The sequence below is a fragment of the Gorilla gorilla genome, chromosome 14, assembly GCF_029281585.2.
Source record: "Gorilla gorilla gorilla isolate KB3781 chromosome 14, NHGRI_mGorGor1-v2.1_pri, whole genome shotgun sequence".
NCBI lineage: Eukaryota > Metazoa > Chordata > Mammalia > Primates > Hominidae > Gorilla > Gorilla gorilla.
In genome coordinates this window covers 113,050,252-113,062,474 of record NC_073238.2, presented here as the reverse complement: position 1 = coordinate 113,062,474, position 12,223 = coordinate 113,050,252, and the positions used below count along the sequence as shown (strand labels likewise).

The window sequence follows — 12,223 nt, the reverse complement described above, 5'->3', positions numbered from 1 at the left end:
AGTCAGTTTAGTGATATGGTCAGAACAAGATGATGACTGAGGGCAGGCACTTCTACAGATCCGAGCTTCAATCCCATTTCTTTGCTGTGTGCCTTTGGGGGAACAACTTAACCTCTTTAAGGCTTAACTTCCGCATCAGAAAAAGGGGCTATAATGCACCGTTGCAGGAATAAATGAAACACTGTATGTGAACCTAGCACGGTGCCTGGCACTTATCACTCTCTAGAGCATGCGTTGGCCGACTATGGCTTCCTGTTATATGAAGTTCTGCTGGAACAAACACATGTATTCATTCACATATTATCTATGGCTGCTTTTGCATGATAAGGGGAGATTCAAATAGTTGCAGCAGAGACTGCATGGCCTATAAGGCCTACAGTACTATCTGGCCCTTTACAAATAAGGTGTGACCCCTGCTGTAGAACGTGGGTCATGCGTACTGCTGTACCCATAGGGACTAGAACACTCCAGCACATAGGAAGCACTCATGCGGCGGCTTTTGTGTGACATGTGACAAACACTTACTTATTTAAGTCATCAACAATGGGTTTTATTTTGCAGTTGAATACATTCCTAAACAATAGTGTAAGGATGGAGTGAAATCATAAAAGTCAAGCCTGGTAACAACTTGAAAGAAGTCAGCCCTGCCCAGTACCTAGAAAGAACAACAGGCTTACAAATTCTAGCAAAAGAGAAGCACCTATGGTTAACAGAAGAGACACTGAACTTGGAGTCAGAAGAACACAGAATCTCAGCTGTGCCATTAGCTAACTGGTAGATTCAGACATGGGGAAATTCTTAGAATCTTAGCGCCCTCAGCTGTGAAGCCCAAACACTGCTGCCGATTTCTGGTTTGGACAAACAGCTCCTGCAGGACTGGAATTGGGCAAGACTGGAGTCAGGAAAGCCATCAGGAGCTTAAAGGAATTCAGGCAGGCACAGAACGGGGTTGTTAGAAATAATGAGATAACGGTATCTTCAGGTGTTTTGAGAATCATTATTTTACCATGAAATAAGAGCATGAAACAATATTCCACAGAACTTGCTACACTCTAATTGTTTCCTGGACTCTCTTAAGAAGCTGTGTGTGCCTAGTGAATGGAAACCATAACTACTTCTTGCTAGCTGTCACTTTATCTCACCTTTCATGTGAAGTCTGATGCCAGACACAGTGTAGGCACAAAATAATTGTTAGCTGAATAGGAGAAGGCAGAATGAGATTTGGCAGGTCTGTGGTCATATCCACACTGTAAAAAGGGCTGGGAGTCAGGGAATCTTGGATTTGAAGTACAAACTAGAAAATGACAGAGTGTTTGGAGGTGGGAATAAATTGAGAAAATACAACTTGCTCTCATTTTTAGGCCCATGACAGATCCGTTCATTCGTCACCTGCTCTGCTCAGAGCCAGGCTCGATCTGCACTGCCTCTGACGGCTCTTCCCGTAGATGCTGCCGTCCCACCTGTGGCCACCTCTTCACAATGAATGTTCTCATCCCGTTTCAGAGCTTCGACAGACATTCATAATAAACACAAGATTCTTGAATCCAAATTTCTACCCAGATCTCTTTCCCGTGCTCCAGGAAATACACCTTCTGGCACTGCCTGCTGGATGTCTCCACTGAATGCCACGGATGCCCCTGCCTCCTCAAGCTGGAATGGGACTCATCTTCACCCCTGGGCATGGTCTTCCCCAGGGATGGGCACTACTGTCCACCCAGATGGCAAAGCTGGAAAACTGAGCCACTCCAAGCCCTCTCCTCCACAAGGGTATTCATTCAATCACATCCTCTCCTACTGCCCCCAACCCCACCTCTGGAATCCATCCAGCTCCTGCCAGCCCCTCAACTCTCCCTTAGTTCTAGCAAGCACCATCTCCAACCAGACTCATCGCTAGATCCTAATGGCTTTCTTGACTCCAGTCTGGTCCTATTCCAATCTGCCTACAGTTCTCTTTCTAAACCAGAAATCAGATCATATCACACTCTCTTTTAAATGCATTAACAGCTTCTCAAACACATTAGTTTGGGTATAGAACTGTGAGGGCCGATACACAGCCCTTGGCCACATGTGATGACTGAGCACTTGAAACATGGCTAGTCTAAACCGAGAGGTGCTGCGGTGTCAAATACACACCAGATTTGAAGACTTCACAGACAAAACAGACAGCATGAAAATATCTCACTCACAAGTGTTTAGACTGACTGTGTGTTCAAATGATAATGTTTCTGGATACAGGAGGTTAAATAACATATATTTTTAACATGAATTTCACCTGGTTGTTTGACCTTTTTAACATAATGCTAGAAAAGTTAAAGTTGCATACGTGGCTTATTTCTCCTGACTGCAATTGCATAGAAAGCCCTTCACCATACAGCTCCCTGCTGAGCTTCCAAACTTCCTTCTCTCACTGCCTTTACCATTGCCCTTCTCCTATCCCCCTCACCTCTGGTCTTCTCTGCAGGCTCCTGAATAACCCACTTGCTTTCTGGTTTTTGTACGTGGGGTGCCTCATCTCTCTGGTACATTCTTTCTATTAGATCAAGTCCCACTGGTCTCCTGGGATGCAGGTTTGCAGAAGGATCTCCTGAACTCAAATGGTGTCTGTTGCCCCCACTGCCCAACACCACTGCTCTCAGGGAAGCACCTGTCATGCATCCTATATTTGCAGGGCTCCCCACCTGGATAATAAATTCCCTGTGTCTCATTCACTACTCAATCTACTATGCAGGGACTAGTAGAAGTTCCAGGAACTCAGTATGCACAGAATCAACGAATAAAAACATAGTCAATGAACTTACAGCCCCAAAAGTTGCCTAATAAAAGGTAGATTCAGATACAGGCTTAAGCAAGCGCCATCAACCCAAAGAGATAAAAATACCAGGAAGCTATGCTCTACATTTTGGATTCAATTTGATACAACCTTTTCCCAGAACAATCTGACATATTTAACAACCTTAAAATGATTGGACCCATTGATTGGGTAAATCTGCACCATTGGATCTGAACTACTGAACAGTTAGCTATGAGCACAAACACAAACGTACTCAGTTCATTGGGGCAACATCTATAATAGCAGAAAACTAAAGAGCGAAATATTCCATCATTTACAATGGAAGTTGTAAATGAGACATGCCCCCTTGTTGGAATGGCATGCAGCCATGAAAAAGAAGGAAATGGACTCCATGTGCTGAAAAGGAAAGATTTCCCCTGAGCAGGGAGGGAAAGCAGTGGGCACTGTACTATTTCCTCACATTTGTGTATTTCAAAGATATATGTTTGCATATGCATCTACACAGAATTTATCAGAAATATACTCAAGCGTGTGTGTGTTCACAAGGTCATGGCTCCTGGGGGCAGAGGTGGGAGGGCAGTCATCACTGTGTATCTTCTTTGAACTTGCTAATCATATGCACGAATACTTTTATTATAAAACACATTAATGAGGGTTTTCTGGTGTTTTTCCCTCTATTTTTGCACGACCACAGAAAAGCACCAATTATTTCACCGCCCCTGCCCAGCCCCCCACCAAGATGAACAGACAGTAAAATAGTAACATTAAGTTGACATCACCTACCGTGATCTTTTTGTGATCAGGAAACTCGAGGCCAAAATAGTCACCTTCCACGAGGTTGAGGTGGTTGCAAACTGCATCCAGCAGCACCTTCCCAGGAGCTCTTTGCTGTGAGCAGAAACAACAGGGGTTATCCCTGAGGCAGGCACGGATGAAAACAAACCACAGCTCCTTGCTGCAGGAAACCTCTGGATTCCTAAGTCTGCGGATCCTTCACAGCTTGCCACCGCCCACCTCCGTGACACCCTGAACACCAGCCCCATCTACACCTTCGTATCCCAGCACCTGCTGTTCCCAAAATTGGATGCAAATCTCTTAGCATTTTCTTCCCACTCCAACACCAGGCATCACTCCTCCCACCTTATTCAATTAATCAACTAGTTTTTTAGAGCAGTTTTAGGTTCACAAAAAGTTGAGCAAAAACTTCTTCGCACTACACAGTGTCCCGCTATTAACCTTGGTGGTAGAGATTTACTACAGTTGTGGAGCCAGTATTGACACAGCATCATCACTCACACTCCGTAGCTCACACAAGGCTCACTCCGTGTGCTGTAAAGTTCTATGACAAATGTGTTGTGACCTGTCTGCATTACAGTATCATACAGAATAGTTTCACTGTTTTATATGAATTTCATCCTAAAAATCCTCTATGTTCCAGCTATTCCTCCCTCCCTCCCTCCTAATCCCTGGCGACCACTGATCTTACTGTCTCTATAGTTTGCCTTTCCCAGAATGTCATCTAGCTGGACTCATACAGGACTCATACAGTACGTAGCCTTTGCAGACTGCCTTCTTTCATTCAGTAATATGCATATAAGCTCCTTCTGTGTCTTTTTTTTTTTTTTCTTGAGACAGAGTTTTGCTCTTGTTGCCCAGGCTGGAGTGCAATGGTGTGATCTCAGCTCACTGCAACCTCCACCTCCCGGGTTCAACTGATTCTCCTGCCTCAGCCACCGGAGTAGCTGGGATTACAGGCATGTACCACCATGCCAAGCTAATTTTATATTTTTAGTAGAGATGGGGTTTCTCCATGTTGGTCAAGCTGGTCTCAAACTCCCGACCTCAGGTGATCCACCTCCCTCAGCCTCCCAAAGTGCTGGGATTACAGGCTTGAGCCACCGTGCCCTGCCCCTTCCATGTCTTTTTATGACTTGGTAGCTTATTTATTTATTGAAACAGAGTCTTGCTTTTGACACTCAGGCTGGAGTGCAATGGCGCGATCTCAGCTCACTGCAATCTCCACCTCCCAGGTTCAAGCGATTCTCCTACCTCGGCCTCCCGAGTAGCTGGAATTACAGGCACCTGCCACCATGCCCCGCTGATTTTTTGTATTTTTAGTAGAGACGGGGTTTCACCATGTTGGTCAGGCTGGTCTCGAACTCCTGACTTCAGGTGATCCACCTGCCTCAGCCTCCCAAAGTGCTGGGATTACAGGTACGAGCCACCGTACCCAGCCAGTTTGTTTATTTTTACTGTGGAATAATATTCCACTGTCTGGATGTGATACAGTTTATTCACCTACTGAAGGACATTTTGGTTGCTTCTAGTTTTGACAATTATGAATACAGGTGTTATAAATATTTATGGACAGGTTTTACGTGGACATTAGGTTTTCAACTCGTGACCCCAGGCCTTTTTTGTGGAAGTCAAAGCCCTGTCCCTGTGCCTCTCTCCTTGTCCACAAATATGACATGGATGGTTTCCTCCTCTACATTCCTGTAGCATTCTGCGCAGTATCTCATCGAGACTATACCCACATTGAAGGGAAAGGCCATATTTTGTTCATCCCTGTATCCACAATGCCTAAAGACCAACCAATTTTGTGGAAATGAATGAACAAATCAATAAAAGTTATCCATTCCACTGTATTATAGATGGTTTAGTACCTATGTGTCTATGTCCCCAGTTAGTATCAGGCCACTTTGTCATCTTTGTATTCTTATGGCCTAGCACAGCGCCTGGCAATCAATCAATGTCTGCTGAAATCAATACTATTCATGCATTTTCTATATACTGGATCTATAGGGAAAGGGAATATTATATATAAGAACCCACGTTCTACCCTAAAGAGCTTAGAATCATATGCCTCAATTTCTCTTCACTATGTACATTCCCAGTGACTGATAGTAAAATGGATCAATTCCACCATATAGATCAAATCTTGGGAGACAAATGCTTTCACGACATTGCCATTCACAGTTACTTATTTTTGTTGTTGTTGTTGTTTGTTTTTGTTTTTTTGAAACGGAGTTTCCCTCTTTCACCCAGGCTGGAGTACAGTGGCACGATCTTGGCTCACTGCAACCTCCGCCTTCTGGGTTTAAGTGATTCTCCTGCCTCAGCTTCCCAGGTAGCTGGGATTACAGGCGCCCGCCACCACGCCCAGCTAATTTTTGTATTTTTAGTAGAGATGGGGTTTCACCATGTTGACCACGCTGGTCTCGAACTCCTGACCTTGTAATCGGCCTGCCTCAGCCTCCCAAAGTGCTGGGATTACAGGTGTGAGCTACTGCACCCAGCCCACAGTTACTTGTTTTATACTTCTCACCTCTTCCCTGAGAACAGAGCATTTTAGGAACCAATTAGTAACCCAGGAGACTGAGTGACAGCAGGAGTCAAAGCCCGCCAAGTACACGGATGGACACGTCCATGAGCCTGTACCAGCATGAAACAGAGGAGCCAAGAAAGATGCTGCTTGATGTTCAACATTAAGTACTTTTTTTTTTTTTAAACAGATGCCGCTTTACACCCCCACATTCGCCCTCACTGCAATCCAGAAGATACACATTCTGCACAGATGATCCCAAACTCTCCAGGCTCTAGATCTTAAATGCCTGACAGTGGCAGAGTCACGTCACCTGCAGGAATGTCAGGAGTCACATGTGATTGCGTGGAACCCCCATTCTTCCCTGCCAAGCTCTCCTCTTCTCCAGGCATGCTTATCCAGAGGAAATGGGTCAGGAGAGCAGAGTGGAACACTGGTCACCAATCTTATCTTCACCACTTTGCTACAGCAATGTGCCCTGTTTCCAACACACAGGGTCAGACAAGCATTTCCCAGGTCGGTTAATGTAGGGAGCGATGAGCTGCTCCATTTCAGTCCCTAATCCTGGGTTTGAGTCCCCACACCAGCTGCCAAGAGCTGCATGGTTAACTTATGCACAGCAACTTATTCGGGGTCCACCTCTCACTCCAATAAAATCTGCAGACATTAATAAGAACATTATAGGCCGGGCGTGGTGGCTCACGCTTGTAATTCCAGCAGTTTGGGAGGCCGAGGTGGGTGGATGATTTGAGGTCAGGAGTTCCGAGACCAGCCTGGCCAACATGGTGAAACCCCATCTCTACTACAAATACAAAAATTACCCGGGTGTGGTGGCCCGCGCCTGTAATCCCAGCTACTCAGGAGGCTGAGGCAGGAAAATTGCTTGAACCTGGGAGGCGGAGGTTGCAGTGAGCCGAGATCACACCACTGCACTCCAGCCTGGAAAAAAAGAACATTATAAAAATGGACCAAAGGATAAGAACTTGTGGAAGAATTCCCATATGGTAAGATTTTCTTTTAAAGGAAGAACACATTCCAGTTTCAGAACCTTCTTTCTCATAACTCTTAACATTTCCTATCTGTGATGAAAATAAACCACCAATTATCTGACCAGCTGGCAAGCACTCACATTTCCCAAAGAATTCTGGATACTAAGGGAATTTGATAACTTCATCTAGATTTACAGAGTCTGGGAAATGAGACTTAATTCAATACTAGAAATCTCAAAAAGTTAAAAAAAAAACTAATATACATTGGATGTCTTTATGGACAAGGTGTTAAACTGAGCGCTTTAGAAGAGGGGAGAGGGAGAGTTAACATCTACACTGGGTACTCCACGGAGTCAGCAGCAGTTTCTGTGAATGTATGGAGTTCATACAATATGAGGGCGTGTTGAGTCCTAGAACCTGCAGCCTTGCCGCCCCAGCACTGCACACTCCTTAGGGCCTGTCAGAGACAAGTGAAACGATGATTAACTAGCTGCATTGTCATGGGTTTGCAGTAGAGACTTAGGATCTAGCTAATAAATCACAAGTCGATCCTTAAAATTGTTAAAATTTATTATTTTATACAAAATGTTTATAGAAAATGACTTTTCTTTGGCACCAAATTTTTATAGGGTGATGTCAACTTATAGTTTCAATAGTATCTTTACAGCTTCTAAAATTCACCTGTAAAATAGATGTCCATAAAGCATTACACAAATTCCCCTGTGAATGCTGGCTCTATCTATGGTTGTAAGGAAACTCCGTATGTAACATCACTGGAATTTACAAGGGCTGAAATGCACCCACTACATGACAATGGCATGGGTAAATGGCACTACAATGGTGATATGTTTGGCTCTGTGTCCCCACCCAAATCTCATGTTGAATTGTAACTCGCAGTGTTGGGGGAAGGACCTGATGGGAGGTAGCTGGATCATGGGGGCAGATTTCCCCCTTGCTGTTCTCCTGATAATGAGGAGTTCTCATGAGATCTGATGGTTCAAAAGTATGTGGCACCTCCCCCTTTGGGCTCACTCTCTCTTCTGCTCCACCATGGTAAAACGTGCTTATTCTCCTTCACCTTCTACCGTGACTGTAAGTTTCCTGAGGCCTCCCAGCCACACTTCCTGAAGAGGCTGTGGAACTATGAGTCAAGTAAACCTCTTTTCTACATAAATTACCCAATCTCAGGTGGTCCTTTATACCACTGTGAGAATGGACGAATACAAATGTGCTACATCGACTGTGCATTAACACCCCAATGTGTACCGGGCAGCTAAGCCTAAAGCGCTTCAAGACATAAAGATACCCTCATGGTCAAGGACTTCCTCTCCCTTTCTTTTAGAAAGGGGTCCTGAACTATCTAGTGTGTCAACGCACACCAGGTTAAAGCCTGCTTCTGAGGAAGCTTCTCGGAGAAGAGAGGCAAAGAAAGAGCTTGTATTTCATTAAGAAAATGATTCTTCCTTTTGTTCCTATAGTAAATTTATTTCATCAGCTTGCAGCATCATTTCTCTGTACTTATTCCCAGTGAGTTTTTGAACTTCACTCTGAAGGTAATTCTGTTCCACGTCACATCCCAGAATGCAAAATGGTGCAGCCACTACGGAAAAACAGTACAGCAGTTTCTCAAAATTACAAAAATAGTCTTATCCTAGGATACAGCAATCCCACTTCTGAGTATACAACAAAAATAACTGAAAGCAGAGTTTTGTAAATCCACGTTCACAGAAGAATTATTCACAATAGCCGAAAGCTAGAAGCAACCCAGGTGTCCACTGCTGAATGAATGGATAAACAGTATGAGGAGGACGATTACACACACTGGAGGATGATGCAACCTTCAAAAGAAAGGAGATTCAGGAACATGCTACATCATGAATGAAACTTACAGACACTGTTCTAAGTGAAATGAGCCAGTCATCAAAGGACAAATATTGGACGATTCCACTTCAGTGAGGTGCCTAGAGCAGGCAAATTCATAAAAACAGAAAGTAGAATGGGGGTTGCCAGGGGCTTTGGGGAGGGGGAATGGGGAGTTAGTGATTAACAGGATCAGAGCTTCAGTTTTGCAAGGTAAGAAGAGTTCTAGAGATGGATGGTGGTGATAATCGCACAACGATGTGGATGTACTTAATGTACTTAGTGCCTCTGAGTGAATGTACTTAATGCCCCTGAACTACACATGTAAAAATGGTAAATTTTGTTACAGGTGTTTTACCACAATTTAAAAAATGCAGACGGGAGAAAAAGTAGTTGAGGAACGGGGCTCACATCTATAAACAACTGAAAACGGTTATTCACAACGTAATCTGTTAACACTACTTTTAAAAATAAGAAAACAAAGAATCTATTTTCTTTACATGAGATTTTCGAAAAATATTATGAGGTAGGACCTTATCACATGAGGAAAATGGGTGACTATCCATGTGTATGCACTAAATAATTGCTAATATTTCTTTACCCAAAGAGCTCTTTTATATGTCTGGCAAAAAAAAAGGAATAAACTGAACATCTTTGGAAATAATGGCAAATTATGCATTTGGGGCAGGCTTTGCACTGAAAGCCAATGATGAGATTCAAGAGCCACAAATCCACTAGCCTTTTATTGCTAAAAAACCAAACCTGTAAACAAGTCAAGTTTGAATGGGGAAAAGGTGGAAACAGCACAGATTAAGCTGACAGAACTCAAGAAAAAAGGCCCTGTGGAAAATTCATCAGTGAAAGTATTTTCTTAAAGGTTAACTTATTTCAAAACACACACACACACACACACACACACACACACACACACGGCTACACAGACTACTATACACAAGAAAGCAAAACCCACTTATCTAGGCATCCTTTGAAAACCCATATATGTGAGTAATGGTTTAATATGAGAAGGATCTGATGACAAATGAGTGTTTTGTTGTTTTTCAAAAAAAGGTAATTATTTCTGTTATTTAAACATTTTTTTGGAGACAGTGTATTGCTGTCGCCTTGGCTGGAGTGCAGTGGCACCACTGTAGCTCACTGCAACCTCAATCTCTGGGCTCAAGCGATCCTCCCACCTCAGCCTCCCAAGAACCTGGGACTACAGGAGCGCAAAACCGCATCTGGCTAATGTTTTTATTTTTATTTTTAGTAGAGACGAGGTCTTGCTATGTTGCCCAGGCTGGTCTCAAACTCCTGAGCTCAGGTGATCATCCTGCCTCGGCCTCCCAAAGTGCTAGGATTATAGGTGTCAGGCAGTGCACCTGGCCCAAATGAATGTTTATGATGTCCTCAAGGGTTTGTGCTGGGGCTGGGGGTAGATCTCTAAGGCTCCCATCAGCTCTAAGAAACCACCCCGTTCACTATCAGTCTCAATCGTAATATTCCTGAAGTGTTCTCCTTATAAGAGGCCAAATAGTCATTATAATGTTCTATTTTGGATAACAAACCAGCAATTCGTGAAACTATGTAATGAAATTTTTGTCCTTTTTTTTAATGGCTACTTTTAATGATGCTCTAAAAGGCAGTTGAATTTTAATCTAGCGCACAAACCAGTTGGCTGGCTGCATGCTCTGTGTCCCTGTTGCCTTCTCCGTCCTCAATTGGCTTTTCATTGGAGCCTATAAAATTAAACTTAGGAGGAGGTTTACATTCATGGGGAAAGCCTGGCAAGTACGCACTGAATACTAAATAGCATGCATGTTCACACAGCGCTTCAAGCTATTACAAATTATGACTCAAAGTTGCTCCAGTTTATTGTGACTTTAAAACATTTCTAGACCGGGCACAGTGGCTCACACCTGTAATCCCAGCACTTTGGGAGGCCAAGGCGGGTGAATCACCTGAGGTCAGGAGTTCGAGACCAGTCTGGCCAACATGGCAAAACCCCATCTCTACTAAAAATACAAAAAAATTATCTGGGCGTGGTGGCGCGTGCCTGTAGTCCCAGCTACTTGGGAGGCTGAAGCAGGAGAATTGCTTGAACCCTCCCGGGTTCAATCAACCTGTCCACAGAGGTTGCAGAGAGCCAAGATCACGCAACTGCACTCCAGCCCGGGCGACAGAGTAAGACTCCCTGTCTCAAAACAAACAAACAAATGATCAAAAACAACAACAATAAAAACATTTCTATGTCTTCGGGTTATTTCTATAACAAAGTTTTAAGCAGGAGTATGTTTTGTTTTCTTTTCTAAAAGAATAAAGACACCATTCCTTCTGTAGGTTGGGAGTATTTTCTCCCTCTCCCTACCACATTAAATCATCTAAATCAATTAATTCCCTACCTGAGAGAGCTAAAGTACTGCCTTGTGGAAATCATCTCATAGACAGAACTTGATAATGTTTGACCAGGTTTACAAGGTTTGCACCTCCTGGGGTTACAGAGAGCCGTTTCGGGAAGTGTTTCATTTTTGCTGTTTTGGGATTAGCGTAACCATGACAACCAAGGCATGCTCTCACTCAGTAGAAGGGAATGGCTGCTCTCGAAGGCCTTGTGCCCTTCTCCCTACCACTGATACCTATCAGAATATTGTTCAAAATCCTATAACCCACCAACTCTCGACCCATCTCATCTTAGGGCATCACAATGTCACAGATTTTCCTACAGCCCTTTGGCAGATTTTGACCAGGTGGGCAGAGGTATTAATAACTATGATGGCTTGAGGAGGCTGCGGTGTATTTATCGAGCAAGTTGCAGTGTGCAGTCACTATGCTAAGCAGACAGAAAGGAAAGCAAGAAGATGAGCATCTCTCTTTGGGTCAGTGATACGGTTTGGCTGTGTCCCCACCCAAATCTCATCTTGAACTGTAGATTCAATCTCATCTTGAATTGTAGATTCCCATGTGTTGTGGGAGGAACCCTGTAGGAGGTGAGTCAATCATGGGAGCAGGTACTTCCCATGCTGTTCTCGTGATAGTAAGTCTCACAAGATCTGATGGTTTTATAAGGAAAAGTTTTTCTGCACAAGCTCTCTCTTTGCCTGCTGCCATCCATGTAAGACATGACTTGCTCCTCCTTGCCTTCTGCCATGATTGTAAGGCCTCCCCAGCCATGTGGACCTGTGGGTCCATTAAGCCCCTTTCCTGTATAAATTTCCCAGTCTCAAGTATGTCTTTATCAGCAGTGTGAAAATGGACTAATTC

General features: G+C 43.8%; 1 protein-coding gene across 5 annotated transcripts in view; it reads right to left on the bottom strand.

Annotated features, from left to right (window-relative positions):
• FARP1 (FERM, ARH/RhoGEF and pleckstrin domain protein 1) overlaps positions 1-12,223 on the bottom strand; it is a 311,003-nt gene that overhangs the window by 103,483 nt on the left and 195,297 nt on the right. For all 5 annotated transcript variants that reach the window (XM_019039583.4, XM_019039582.4, XM_019039584.4 and 2 more), the window contains exon 3: positions 3,575-3,679. In XM_019039583.4, the coding sequence (XP_018895128.3) occupies positions 3,575-3,679 (105 nt within the window). The remainder of the gene's footprint in view (positions 1-3,574; positions 3,680-12,223) is intronic.